General features: G+C 54.3%; 5 protein-coding genes across 5 annotated transcripts; 2 read left to right on the plus strand and 3 right to left on the minus strand.

Annotated features, from left to right (window-relative positions):
* Positions 1 to 2,181: 2,181 nt before the first annotated feature.
* CTHT_0067740 (uncharacterized protein) lies at positions 2,182 to 3,267 on the plus strand (the record flags this gene model as incomplete). The annotated part of the gene is made up of 1 exon (XM_006697002.1): positions 2,182 to 3,267. One exon carries the CDS (start codon positions 2,182 to 2,184, stop codon positions 3,265 to 3,267), a length of 1,086 nt encoding a protein of 361 aa, XP_006697065.1.
* Positions 3,268 to 3,645: 378 nt separating this feature from the next.
* Positions 3,646 to 5,279, minus strand: CTHT_0067750 (uncharacterized protein; the record flags this gene model as incomplete). Its single annotated transcript, XM_006697003.1, has 3 exons — positions 3,646 to 3,693; positions 3,745 to 4,339; positions 4,429 to 5,279. The coding sequence occupies 3 exons, from the start codon at positions 5,277 to 5,279 to the stop codon at positions 3,646 to 3,648; spliced, it is 1,494 nt and encodes a 497-aa protein (XP_006697066.1).
* Positions 5,280 to 6,689: 1,410 nt separating this feature from the next.
* On the plus strand, positions 6,690 to 7,211 carry CTHT_0067760 (uncharacterized protein; the record flags this gene model as incomplete). The annotated part of the gene is made up of 3 exons (XM_006697004.1): positions 6,690 to 6,770; positions 6,873 to 7,126; positions 7,181 to 7,211. 3 exons carry the CDS (start codon positions 6,690 to 6,692, stop codon positions 7,209 to 7,211), a joined length of 366 nt encoding a protein of 121 aa, XP_006697067.1.
* Positions 7,212 to 7,526: 315 nt separating this feature from the next.
* CTHT_0067770 (zinc finger domain-containing protein) lies at positions 7,527 to 8,558 on the minus strand (the record flags this gene model as incomplete). The annotated part of the gene is made up of 1 exon (XM_006697005.1): positions 7,527 to 8,558. The coding sequence occupies one exon, from the start codon at positions 8,556 to 8,558 to the stop codon at positions 7,527 to 7,529; it is 1,032 nt and encodes a 343-aa protein (XP_006697068.1).
* Positions 8,559 to 9,313: 755 nt separating this feature from the next.
* Positions 9,314 to 11,349, minus strand: CTHT_0067780 (aspartokinase-like protein; the record flags this gene model as incomplete). The annotated part of the gene is made up of 4 exons (XM_006697006.1): positions 9,314 to 9,411; positions 9,486 to 10,735; positions 11,057 to 11,137; positions 11,240 to 11,349. The coding sequence occupies 4 exons, from the start codon at positions 11,347 to 11,349 to the stop codon at positions 9,314 to 9,316; spliced, it is 1,539 nt and encodes a 512-aa protein (XP_006697069.1).
* Positions 11,350 to 13,883: the final 2,534 nt, after the last annotated feature.

Genomic DNA, 13,883 nt, shown 5'->3' on the forward strand with positions numbered 1-13,883 from the left:
TATGAAATAACTCCAAACCAAATATCTTTATCTCCTCCACCGCTATCGCGGGGTTGGTTAGCTTAAAAGGAAGGCTTGCGGCTCTCGCGGCGGTGGTGTAAATAAAAAAACAAAATACCGAAATTTGATGTGCTGGTAGTGACCCAAGTGTTCTTTGTGCTGCCTCGAGTATTGGGATGGGAGCGTCCGTAGCGTTCATTGGCGTCGACGGTTTCGCTTTGTTGACATTGCTTGGAAGCTCCCTCGATGTGCCCCTGAAACGGAGAGGACCATGTCGAGAAGGAGAGAATCTCGAAACAGAACAGGTTCAAGGTTTGCACCAAGCGGTTGTGACGTAAGGAAGTCAGCGACCCTTCTGGTATGGTGACGGTTGAAAAGATAGAGTGCCGACGACAAGAAAATGTCGATCGCAACCTTGATGGAGTCCAAGGAGACGACGCTAGTGCGTTCCCGTTATCAGGAACGGGGTCAGACAACGGCGTGACCTCGCCGGGGCTAGGAAGATCAGGTGTGGGGCTCCCCTTGGAGCTGCCGTCGCGCGCCGGGTCTCGGTCTGCGAAGATGGCAGGCGGAGAGGCCGCGAAAGATGATAGGAAGGGAAGTGCGGGAGTATGCCATTGAAGGTGTGACCATGACATTCCGAGAAGTTGAAGGTGTTTGGAGGAGCGGCGGTGGTCGAATGCCAGCAGATGGTAGGTTGTGTGCAGACAAGAGAGAAATTTCCGTTTTCCTGCGACCAGGAAATTGAGAAGCCCTCTTCAAGGAGATATGACCGAAAAACGGAAGTGTTTGTGGAAGTAGCCCTTGATATAGATCTCCACGAGGCTTTTTGATTGTCCTAACCCGATCAATTTCTCGCGGGCTCTGGAGTTGTTTCGTTGTAGTAGTGGGAGGAGTGAGGCTGCACAGCCAGGTTAGTGACTGGGGCGGGCTGTAGCTGCGCCTGCGACAACGCTGCTCCCAGGAAGAGGAGCGGGCATGGTGCAAGGACTGAGGAACGGTAGTCGTGGTGACGAAGGTGTTCCGACTCTGCTGGAGAGGGGGAAAAAACCAGTGCTGCTGAGGTCAGCCTTGTTGTCCGGATGATATAAGCGCCGGAACGAAACCTTCCGGCTATAGCGATGAGGACAGCAAAAAAAAAAAAAAAGGTTTTCAGGGGAAGAGAAGACAATGCTCGGAATACTCACCTTATGGCTTAGGATAATGCTTCTATCATTTAGCCTTTTCCAGGTGTCCGAAGGGAAAGGGGGCAGGTGAGGAGAAGACTTCGGTGTGCGACAATGTCGTGTGTGTGTGTGTGTGTGCGTCCATATGCCGTCGGCCGCCAGGTGCTGGGGCGAGGGATTGAATCAGGAGGGATAACGGAGAGGGGATATCACATCCTGAAGAGCGCCTTCGAGAAGATCATATCCCCAGCCGTCGGGTTTCAGTACAGGAAAAATCAAGTTTGTGGCCGACATGGGTAAACAGCAGGTCTAGAGGAGACGAAGGAGAGAAAGTTGATATGGACAAGGGGGCACGTAGATACAATTCTCGCTCTGCAGCGTGGGTGCAATGCAGTGGGGAGTCCAGGTCTTCTCTGCTCACTAGCCTCACCCTCCTACCACCTCGCTCCACAGCAAGCAGGCCTTCGCTCTCTTCTCGCTTTTGGGCTGGCTGCGATCTCTTCGGTGAGGAGTGGGAAGAAAGCGACCCCGTCGGCGGCCGGTGCCCCATCTGTTCGAAGAAGCTGTGGAGACAAGCAACTAGCATCAGGTGCGGTGTTCAGAGTTGGGGCCAAGAAGGCCAATGCTACACAGAAGGGGCCAAGCCATACCCGCCCGTTGTGTGCGTGGAAGCGCACGAGCCATATCGTTCGGGGGCGTGTGACGGAGACATCCGCGTGGGTGGATCAAACACTTATCGATAATGATGTTTTATCGGCTGATAAGAGATGGGTGGGCTTGGCTGGAGAGCTGAAAGCGAGCCCCATGCTGATGCTGATGCCCCGCCGAGAGCTTTGCTAGGAGCCCCTCATCGTCAACGATAGACTACAACATTAACTTCTGATGGAGAAGTCCTAAAGAGACCATTACTGACCCTCAACGACTGTCGCATACCTATATATAATCTATTGTCCGCCGATCCCAGAACAACCTCCCCTCCCATCTCTAAAGGGAAAGGACCTCCAAATCGGCCACCATGACCGTCGACATCACCTCCAAACCCCGCCGCATAGCCCTCGGCTGCGAAGGCTCAGCCAACAAGCTCGGCATTGGCGTGATCCTGCACGAAGGCACACCCGGCACGCCCTCCGAGCGCATCACAGTCCTCTCCAACATCCGCCACACCTTCGTCTCCCCTCCAGGCACCGGCTTCCTCCCCAAAGACACAGCGCGCCACCACCGTTCTTACTTCGTGCGCCTGGCCAAGCAAGCCCTCGCCGCCGCGAACGTCACCATCGACGAAATCGACTGCATATGTTATACGAAGGGGCCAGGCATGGGCGCCCCCCTAACAAGCGTCGCCATCGCCGCTCGTACTCTCGCCCTCCTCTGGGGGAAGGATCTCGTCGGGGTGAACCACTGCGTAGGACACATCGAGATGGGCCGCGCGATCACGGGCGCCGCACACCCCGTGGTACTGTACGTCTCCGGCGGCAACACACAAGTCATTGCCTACGCGGAACAGCGCTACCGCATCTTCGGCGAGACGCTGGATATAGCGGTGGGGAACTGTTTGGACCGGTTTGCGCGGGCGCTGGCGATCAGTAATGACCCTGCGCCGGGGTACAATATTGAGCAGATGGCGAAGAAGGGGAAGGTGTTGTTGGATCTACCGTATGCGGTAAAGGGGATGGATTGCTCGTTTAGTGGGATTTTGACGAGGGTGGAGGAGATGGCTGCGCTGTTGAAGAAGGGGGAGTTGAAGGGGCCTGAGGGGGAGGAGGTGACGGCGGAAGATTTGTGCTTTACGCTGCAGGAGACTGTGTTTGCTATGTTGGTGGAGATCACAGAGAGGGCGATGGCCCATGTGGGCAGTAATCAAGTGTTGATTGTTGGTGGTGTGGGATGCAATGAGAGGTTGCAGGAGATGATGGGTGCTATGGCAAGGGATCGTGGTGGCAGTGTGTATGCCACAGACGAGCGGTTTTGCATCGACAACGGCATTATGATTGCGCATGCCGGGCTGCTGGCCTACGAGACGGGGTTCAAGACTCCTATTGAGGAGAGTACATGTACACAGAGGTTCAGGACAGACGAGGTGTTGGTCAAATGGAGAAAGTAAAATGCTTGATTTCCCATCTTGAACACATATCTATCGTGCTTCATTGTGTTTCGAAAAAAAAAAAAAAGTAAACCCCCTCCTGCCCCCTTACCGCCTACCAGCCAACCAGCCGACATAGTATGATGCTCCAGGTCAACTCCAGTAGAAGAAAGCAAATATCACCTAACAAAATTCTTCAGTGGGTTGCCCCGCTAACCGAAACACATAAACAAACGTAGACCGAACATTAGGTACCTCTAGCAAGGCACATGCATTTGAAAAAGGGGGGGGGGAGGGGGGGAAAGGGAGGGTGGGTGGGGGTTGGTTGGGAAGATGGCGGGTAACTCATGTCGAAACCCTTCGCGATCTGAGAAAGATGACGCCCACAGAGGTATTTACCTAAATACCCTCAGAAGTTGTGGGCTTGTACATGATGGTGGTCACATACTGGGGATATGTCAGCGAGGTCACACAGGAGACAAGAGTGAATATACTCACCTTGCTCTTATACCTCGTCGTCGCAGACACAGCAAGGACATTATTCTTAATGCTGCTGGTCGCGAGATGGTTGAGCACAGTATGATTCGGCGGCATAATAAGCACGCTGTTATCATCTTTGAGAATCGACGAGGCATTCAGAATAGGCTTGTTTAAGAAGCTGGGCAGCGCGGGAGGCTGGGGCAGCTTCTCGGTAGCCATGACTGCATGCTGATAGAGCGGCGAGTCCTCAGGTTGATCCAAATCAAGAAGATACCTGGGAATCTTGCGCGCGAACTTCTCAGGAGGGGGAACTTCCCTCTCCTTGACCACCTTGGCCTTCTTCTCCTCAGCCGCCGGAGCGGGAAGGAGAACCTGCGCCGGCGCCTGCTTGGAAGACGCGTCTTGGTTGGAAGCAGCACCTTGCTGCTCAGAGGTTTGAGCAGCAGGCACATCGTCGGGATTGACCTCGATATAGTTAACGAGGTTGTTCGCAAAGTCTACGGTAGTAGGCAGATCAGGGGACGTGCACATCTGCCCATCCACCAAGAACCTAATGTGATGGGTGCCTGGAATGACATTGATGGTGGTTGCAAAGACGCCCGGGCGACCCTCGCTGGGGATTTGCTGGCAGTTAGGGACATGCAAAAATCAAACAAAGGGAAAAAAAAAAAAAAAAGGACACACACACGCGACAGGACTTACACAGGGTGCAGGCGTGACTTGCGATTCCACTGGAAGATGGTACCCGTCACGTAGACCTTGTCGCCGCCATGGCGCCATTCGAGTCTCGTCGGCACAGTAGGCCGGGTCTTATCGACCATGAGCTCTTCATTGTCGTCCTCGAGCACAGAGGTATCGCTGAGGGTAGAGGTGGGACGCTCAAGTTCAGCGGTGCTCTCAAGGGCCTCAACCTCGAGCGAGGCGCCGGGACGGGAGTCGGACGGGGCAATGATGGGCGACCCGGGAGTATGGACCTCCTCCTCGATGGGGAGAGGCAGGCGTGGGGGCCGGGTCAGGTAGGAGACGTCCTGTAAACTGCTGTGCGGCATGACGACGGACGAGGCTTCGTAGGGATCTTCGGAGCGGGGCACTCTCGGCGACGAGGGGGAGATGTGAGAATTCGGCACGGCTACGAGCTTGGCGGGCTCATGAAACGGGCCGGGGCCTGCACCGTGCTCGGCTTGCTGCTGATGCGAATGCGAATGCTGCGAATGCACCTCGATGGGCCTCGCGGAGCTCGACGAACTTGTGGAAGCGGTCGGAACGGGCGACGGAGTCGAGCCACCCGACGAAAGGCTCGGAAGATGGTGGTGGAGTGGATTGGCCCAAGAGGCGGGCGGTTGGCCAGCGGCTGACGAAGAGGTGGTAGTGCCCTGCGCCTGCGTGAGCGAGGGTTCAGGAGGGGCAGCAACCCGATGAGTTTGCACCGGGAAGGGGTTTTTGTCGTCGCGCCTCACCGGCCGATCATGCTGAGGCTGCTGAGCCTGTTGGGCCTCCTGCGACGGCTGCGATGCAGCGTCTTGGTTCTTATCGGCGGACTGGGTGTTGCCCATTGCTGCTTTTATTTATATACCACGGGACAGCGGTATATATCAGGGCCAGTCTAGGTCAGTGGGATGCCAGTGCGAATGCCGCTCGGCTCACAGCACGCCACGGTACAGTGCCAGTCAGTCCGGGGCTCGGGGGGTTGATTTTGGCAAGCGATGTCCCGTCCACCAGCGATGCTCATGCACTAGCGGGCAGTGGAGAAGAGAACCTGAGTCTGGAAGGTGTAGAACTGGAACCTGCACGAGGCTGGGACTGGGACGTCCAGCCGCTGGCAGCAATCGATAGTGCAGATGACAGATCCAGACAATTTGACAATTGCTGTGCTAGCGCTGGAAGTCTTTAGGCCTCCTGGGCACCGTGGGCTTGTGGAGAGGTGGGACGCCGCGAGAGCAGCAGTGTGGCAGCAGAGCCCGACGAGGCCCTCTATCAGCGATGACAATGGATAAGATAGAATCCTCAGGTGCCCCAAGCAAGTGATTGAATGGATCTGATCAATAAAATCAATGCTGTTGTCCGTATCCGACTCGATGGAGAGTTGCAAGTTTGGTACGGGATCGGCCAAAATGGGGAATGGAGGGGCTGCTTGCAGAGATGGAATTGGGGGGGGGGGGGAAGGGAAATGCAATGGGATGGAGGGGTAATGGAAATTTGGAGGATGGAAAGTTTAGAAATGGACCAGTCGATTGTGAGGAAGTATCTGTTAATTTCGACCCGATAAATTGGGTTCCTTGGGCAACAAACTCAATTCAAGTGCAAAGAACTCCCTGAGCAGGTAAGTCCCTTCCTGCTTCGCGCCTTCCCAGCACAAGCTGGAGATTTGCCTGTCGCAGGTCTGCTTGCAGGCCGCAGCCGTAGCAAATCGCAGTGCTCTCCTTGCAGCGCTGCAGTGAGAGACAGTCCACCGATAAAGGAACGCACCCAAGTTGTGCCCCACTCTGCGTTGCACCGTGCCACCTCTGCCGATAAGATAGCAGCCACCGGCAGCACGCTTCCGGTCTTGGCGCTTGGCGTCTCAGCCTGGCAGCCCGGCCAGGACCCTGCACGACGACGCCACGCTGCCACTGAATGAACGCCTCACGCGGCAGGTTGCGGAGCGGCCAGCGCAGGGGTAAGTCTTTGTGAGCTCCTCATCTCAGCATTGCATCTCAGCCGCTACGTGTTGCTATTGTCTTTATCCATCTACAACCCATCTCCATCCTGTCCCTTCAAGGGCAAGTTAAGACCGGGACGGACCTGCATCGCGTACATCACGTCTTTTTGTTTTGTTTTTTTTAAAAAAAAGATAAACCAAGTTACGTAACTTGCATCTAACACGTGCTTGTCAAAGTGCGAAGCGTCTTTCAGGTCATCGATTTCGCTTCTCACTCTTTCTGTTTCACTCTTCATCAACCAACATACTCCAACTCTCCTTCAATATGTCAGAAAATTACGTCGCCCCTGGCCAGCAGCGCTACCTCCGCGCCTGCATGGTCTGCTCCATCGTCATGACTTATGCGGTATGCTGCTGTTTCCTTTCTCTCTCTCTCTCTCTCCCCCCCCCCCAAAACACCAACAAACACCCTTTCTCTGTCACAACCATCACTAACTCACTCGTCTAGCGCTTCCGCGACGAGGGCTGCCCCAACTGCGAGGAGTTCCTGCACCTGCAGGGCTCGCCCGACCAGATCGACAGCTGCACATCGCAGGTGTTTGAGGGCCTGATCGCGCTATCGGATCCCAAGAAGTCGTGGGTGGCCAAGTGGCAGCGGCTGGACGGCTACGTGCGCGGCGTCTACGCGACCAAGGTCTCGGGCCAGCTGCCGGACGACGTGCGCGCCCAGCTGGAGGACGAGTATCGCATTACTTATATTCCGTACGTCCCCTTCTTACTGTGTATTTGATGAATCTTGAGACTGACTCGATACAGGCGCGACGGTAGCGCGACGGAGGCGGATTAAGTCCGTCACCATGGGGCATGGTCTGGAAAGTCAAATCACTTCTGGCATTGGGCGATGGAGTTTGCGGCGTTGGTCATCATCATCGAGAGCACTGAAATCATCATAGAGTACATGAAAACATCTAGAGATATGCTTATTGGTCTGATTAAATAAAACCGTTCGATAACTGGTATCATCTTAAATCAAGTTCCAAGTAACAACCGACCTAAAACGCCTTGAATGCATCAATAACAATTAATAAAACAACAGAACCCTTACCAGTGTAATAATGTATATATGTATATATATATATATATACCTACTCTTGCTGGCAATTTAAAACCGAGGCTTCTTGCTCGGCGGTCCACGTCCCTCCTCGCGTGCCCTCTTGCGCTCAAGCTCCTCCTTCATGATGCGCTCTGCCTCGCTCATCTTGGGCGGAGGCGCGGTAATCACCTTCTTGGGGGCGCCGGCGAGGGCGTTCTTGAAGACATTCTTTGGCGCTGGCTTGGCCGCGATCTTGAGGGATACCGGCTTGGCTGCTGCGGAAGCGGCCGGAGCAGGTTGCTCAGCAGGTTTGGCTTCGCCCTCCTTCGGTGTCTCGCCATTGGCTTTAGCATCAGCAGCAGCAGCTTCACCCTCCTCCCGCACCTCCGGCGCCGGGGTAGCACCCGAACAAGCCGCTGCGCTTGACCCCTCCGACGACGAACCCGTTCCCTTCCCCAACGGCTTCAACGACAACTTAATCTTCTCCCCCTCCTGCCTCTTGAGCTCCATCTTCGCCTCATCCTCCGTCAGTTTCACCCCCCTAGCCTCGGCATCCTTCTGCGCTCTCTCAATTTGCTGCCTCAAGATCATCTGCTCCCTCTCCTCATCCCCCTTATCCTGCAACTCCTTCTTCCTGACCGCCTCCCTCCGCTTCATCGCCTCCGGCGAGTCATCAATCCACGCAATAAATAACCCATCTTCCTTCTCCTCGGCCCGCACAATCCCCTCTCGCGCAATATACTTCACAAAATCCGTCAGCGAGTGCCACCTCGTCGCATTCAAATGTATATGATCCCTATTGGCGATAACCTCCTGATAGAACTTATTCGCATGTATCTGCTTCTCGCCGTGCGCCGTTTTCAGCTGACTGATAAACTGCTGCAGAAACAGCCGGCTGTATTCGTCCTGCACGCTCTTAAAGTTCTCTCCAGCCTCGAGGGCGCGGCGTAAGTGGCCCTCCGACTGGCAGTGCATCTTGAAGGCGTTTTCGTCGCGGTTGGCTTTCTGGCAGATCTGGCAGTACCAGCGCAGGCGCGTCAGGCCCTTTTGCTTCATCTTTTTGGCGATGTATTTGCTGGTGCCGACTTCTGCTTTGCCCATGGCTGTTTGGGGGGGGTGACTCGCTGCGCGGAGTCAGGCGGTAGATTAAGAGGCTTGGTTTTGTTGGTTTGGATGGCTTCGGTAAATGGAGAGATGAGCGATCGGGGAGCGGATGTTTTGGATCTTAAGAAGGGCGAAGTTTCGTTATGAGGACGAATGATAACTCGAGTCGCGGGATGCAGCGCGAAGATGGCGCAAGGCGTTTTGAACGTCGCCACATGGGGGAAAGATAGCCTTACATATCCCTAACCCTGAAAACAACCTCGTCAAAAGCACCTGTCTTCTTCAGCCGCACAACCCCCGAACAATAGCCATCACCACGGCATTTGATTAAGTGCTTTGCCTATCGAGATGATCAATTCCTCTATATACTTCCCGGCTAACCAATAAATGCAATTAAGCATCTCTCTAAATGTGTCATATGAGCCAAAAAAAAAAAAAACAAGAACCATCACACCGATTCCCAAGCCTGCTTTCATCGCCCACCAACATGTGTATGCCTCTGTGTATGAAGCACGCGGATGCTCAATCCCAGATCTATGCATACTCTGAACTCTGAACAAGAGCAACACAAGAGTTTTTCTAAAGAAAAAAAAGGGGGGATATCAAGTAAAGCCGACAAAATAGGTTACCACTTTTTTTAAAAAAAATGTAGTGGGAGCCGACCAGACGGACAAGCGACAGAAAAGCCGTTCGCCACCATTACCATCTTCGCCATCACCAGCGGTAGCTACAATACGAACATGACTCCTCTCCTAGTCAAGGAAGGTGAAGAGGCTGGTATGCAAGATGTTCATGGCGCGCTCAGCATGCTTCGCGTCGATGACGCACGAGATGTTGATCTCGCTCGCACCTATTGACTCTAGTCAGCACCCATCCTTCTTTTCTGTTCCATCTCCAGAAGAGTTAAAAAAAAAAAGTACTCACCCTGCGAGATCATCTCAATATTAATCTCATGCTCACCGAGCGTGGAAAACATCTTCCCCGCAATACCCGTCATATTCTTCATCTCCGCCCCGACCAGGCTAACAATAGTCATGTCGTGCAACACACTAACCTCACCGCACTCCTCCCTAAGCTGCTGCACGGCGCGATCAAAATTGCCCAGCTCCGAGTTGGCCGTGTGCACGGCGATGGAGACATGCACCTCACTCGTCGAGATGAGATCGACCGAAATCCGCTGCTGCGACAGGATCGAGAACACCCTTGCCAAGAACATGTGTGCAATCGCGCGCTTGTTGCTGTGGATGTTGATGATGGAGATCTTGTCCTTGCACGTCACGGCCGTAGGCCTCTTCGGCTTCTTCCGGACGTTAGGATCAGAATTACCTCGCGACCGCTGGATCTGCTGGTCCGCAGCCAGCAGCGGGTCCGGCTTGACGATGGTACCGTCGCCGCGCGGGTTCTTGACGTTCTTGATGCGGATGGGGATGGGCGGGATAGCCTTGATGACCTGGTCCATGGTGAGGTGGTGGATGACCTCGGAGCCGTAGAAGGTCAACTCGGCGGCCTCGGCGGGCGTGATGGAGGGGATGAGGCGCGCCGTGTGCACCTTGGTCGGATCCGCCGTGAATATGCCGTCCACTTCCTTCCAGATCTGCAGCTCCTCAGCCTTGAGGCCAACGGCGGCTAGCGACGCGCACAGGTCGGTGTAGCCCCGGCCAATGTCGCCGTCGAGCAGGCCGCCGGGAACATTGCCAAAGAAGCCAGTGACGACGGGCACGCGGTCCTCACAGGCCTCGATCTTCTTGCTGATGCCGTCGGCGGCACGGCGGTAGAAATGCTGGTCCAGACGGCAGGGGCTGTCCTGGTGCAGCAGGTCTGCCAGATCGACATACTCGGCATCGACGCCACGGTCCTTGAGCAGGGCAGTCATGAAGCGGCAGGAGAGCTTCTCGCCGAAGCTGACGACGCGGTCCTTGGCGCGCGAGTTGATCTCGAGGTTGAAGCGCTTAGCTGCACCCAGGTAGTCGATCAGCAGCTGACACTCGCGCTCGGTGTCGTCCTTGAGCGCAGCGCGCAGCTGGGCGTCGCGCACGAAGGTGTCCGCCGCTGACAGGTGATCGGAGAGGATCTCTTGCACGAGGTGCGTCGCATCGTTGAGCAGTTCCTCCTGCACCTCGTGGTCGCTTGCCGCCGCGCCGATGCCTTTCAGCTTCTTGTAGACCTCGAGTAGCCTGCAGTTTTAGGGTCACATTGTCAATAATCCGCGCAACTGGACTCAGAGATAACTTGGCAAATGAGAGAGGGGAAGGGGGGAAGGGTTCGCCGTGGCACGATCCGATGTCCCGAGAGCGTGGGGGAAAGCGGACGAGAGGAATAAGTATATATACATATATATATTATAAAAAAAAGGGGGGGAAAGGGGGGGGGGAGGAAATTTCGCATCCGGGTTGTATGTGCGTGTAAGACAGACAGGCCAGTTGCCCTCTGAGACGTTCGGATGCACACTGTAGCACAACACCTCCCACACACCCACTTCTTAGAATAAAACTCACCTGCTGGTGGTTCCTGTGGCCTTCTTGCCGGTGCTGCGCGCTGAGCAGACGACAACTATCCGATTGTTCTTGACCCATTCTCTGCGCGTGCAAACGTCAGCTGAAGACTGTCCCCAATGCGCTTGTCTTATTCCTCTGGCTGAGCGATATAGCCCAGCCAAGAAGAATTGGCCTGCTCCATACCTAACAATATCTTCTGCGATTTTATCCGGGAACTTGCCCACGCTTGTGCCACCAAACTTTTGCACAATCCAGCCATTGGTGTTGGCGTTCTTGAGTAGTGACCCTGCCATTGCTCTGAGACACTGAATCTGGGCTGCCGACAACGGCGGGCGCTGGGGTTGAATCAAGCGGTTGCGTTCAGAGTGGAGCGAGCGGCTCTGAAGTTTTCAGACTAGAGGGTAGTGATAATTGACAACTGTAGTCTTCCTGCAGGCTCGAAAATAGTGACGAGCGAAGGACGGCGAGGTCAATGAGCACTCTCAAAAAATTCAATGGCACAGCGAGGTAAGAATTGAGCCGGTAGGAGAGGACGTGGGTATAGGGGACGTATGTATGTCGGGACGCCGACGCCGGGGAGCCGTAGATTGGTAGGTTGTATAACGAGATGTGGGGGAGGGGCGGCTCCGGTTTTTATTTTTCCAAAGCTGGAGACAACGGGATCGTGGGTCGCAAAGTCTCCCCAGTCTCGTTTTATGCTCGATAGGACAGGAGTGTCGTTTCTTCGTTTGTTTAGTCACAAGGACAAATCACTCAGGGAAAAAAAAAAAAAAACAAACAAAAAAAAAAAAGAGGCAATCCGTGATCCGCAGACACGGGGTCAATAGCCAGCAACAGTTCAAAGATGGAATGTGTGACGTGTATGACCCTTTCGGGAAAAGAACCCGGGTACACAGAACGTTGTAAAACGGTTGAGCGGCAAGCGGGATGGCTGCTGAATGGGCTGTGATTTGGGTGACTGATTGAAAGAGAACGAAGCCGTGGTGGGTGTGTACAGTAAGTTGCCAACGAAGGGCTGCAGAGCGCAAGCCACCACCAAGGAAAGTAGATGGATGAGGTGAGAATGGACAGAAGATATCCGAGGATGAGGAATGGAGGAGAGGCGAAAGAATAAGAGGTAGAAAAAAAGAGTCCAGCCAGTCCAGGAACAGCACGGACAGGCCAAAGTCCACACCTCAACACATGGCAGCACATCCATCATCGCACCGACACACGATCCCTCTCCATTCATCCATTTCTCCCTCTCCCCCCACCTTCTCCCCCAATTTTGAATCTCTGCTTACTAGCCTAGCCGCTCCCCGGTGTACAGAGGCACCCCCGAAACATTTCAAGGCCCCCTACCCGAATCGGAGGATCAGGGAAGAGCGAGGCAATGGCAGCGCGGCAGTGATGCCAGCAATGAGTCGGCGTCGGCGACAAGATCCAACCAAAATTCAGATGGCATGCAAATCCACCTTCCAGGGCCACGCTCTCGCCGTGCTTGCTCCGAGCGTCCAATCCGATGCCGTTGATTCCAAGTCTTCTTTGCTCTCTCTGATGAAGTTCCATTGCATCTCTTACCGCCAATGTCAATCAATGCGGTTTGTCTTCCGTTTACTCCTAACTCGGAGGTAAAAGAGCTATTTTTTTTTCTTCCCTTCCCGTCGATCGATCGATCGATGGTCAAAAACTTTTTTTTTTCTCTCATTGTTCGACTCACATCACCGGCAACGCATCGAACTGAACCGAGACCCTGGTCCAGTTTGACCAGTGGGCCAGCCTGCCTGGGCCCCTGGTTTGCCTGTCCCGCTGTCGGGTCGAGAGGGTTGCATGCGAATTTCACCACACCAGAGGCAAGTGGGGCAATTGGGATGCCAAATCCAATGTGGGGCAAAGCTTTTCCGCTGCGCTGCAAGCCAGCAGCGTCATCGAAGCGTGGGGCCTTGACCTGTCCGCCACTGCTTCTTGTCGGTGGAGCATGTGAGAGAAAACTCTCCCCATTCTTGGCGAGATGTGAGTCAAAAAACGTGTTTCGTGGCTCGTGCACGCATGGCAGGGATCATGGATGGCATTTCCGAAAGAAACTCCACGGAACAAGAGACGGCGGCGATGGCGACGACTCTATTCACAGAATTTCAAACATGGTATCGAAACGGCAACAGGGGTAGGTGTGCTACGGATGACAATGGTTTTTAGCTTCGAGAACGTGGATTTGCTCGGAGTCGTGTTCGTGTTAGAGCAAACACGAATGCGAAGACGACGTCGGCGAGGTTGGTGATGGAAGATGGACGATACGCAGTGCCCACTTCTCTCCTGCCTTGACTGGGGTGTATGTGAACGTATTCGCAGAGTTTGATTATCCATTCCGACATGAAGATGAGCAAAGCGGGAGCTGAACACCGAGCGAGCTGTCACCAATTGATTTTCACGACTATATAGGTCCCTAAGTTTCATGTTGCTCACTGATCTAACCTCCATTAAAGGGTTGATTTTTTTTTTTTTACCCGTGTGCCGCACGTTCCAAGCTGAAGGAGCATGTGCAACGTAGGAAGGTGCCGAGCTATGAACTTCCTCAGCTCCTCTTCCGACTTCTTCCTACTAAACTCCTACCCTCCTACCACCTGCTGACAACCTTTAACCGAATTTCTCTAACAGACAGGACACCAATGCCTGAAATACCCGAGATGTGTTGTTGGAAGTCGCTGGTCTTGCCTGGGTTGAAACTATAGTGTTACCCGTTTGGTAGTTCTGCTTTCACAACATAGCCATGCTGGGCGCGGGTAGGTCTCCCGAAGCCGCGGCGCACGTGGGAAACCATCACCACATCGAAACGATTGACAGAGCCTCG

The sequence above is a fragment of the Thermochaetoides thermophila genome (genome assembly GCF_000221225.1).
Source record: "Thermochaetoides thermophila DSM 1495 unplaced genomic scaffold scf7180000011822, whole genome shotgun sequence".
NCBI lineage: Eukaryota > Fungi > Ascomycota > Sordariomycetes > Sordariales > Chaetomiaceae > Thermochaetoides > Thermochaetoides thermophila.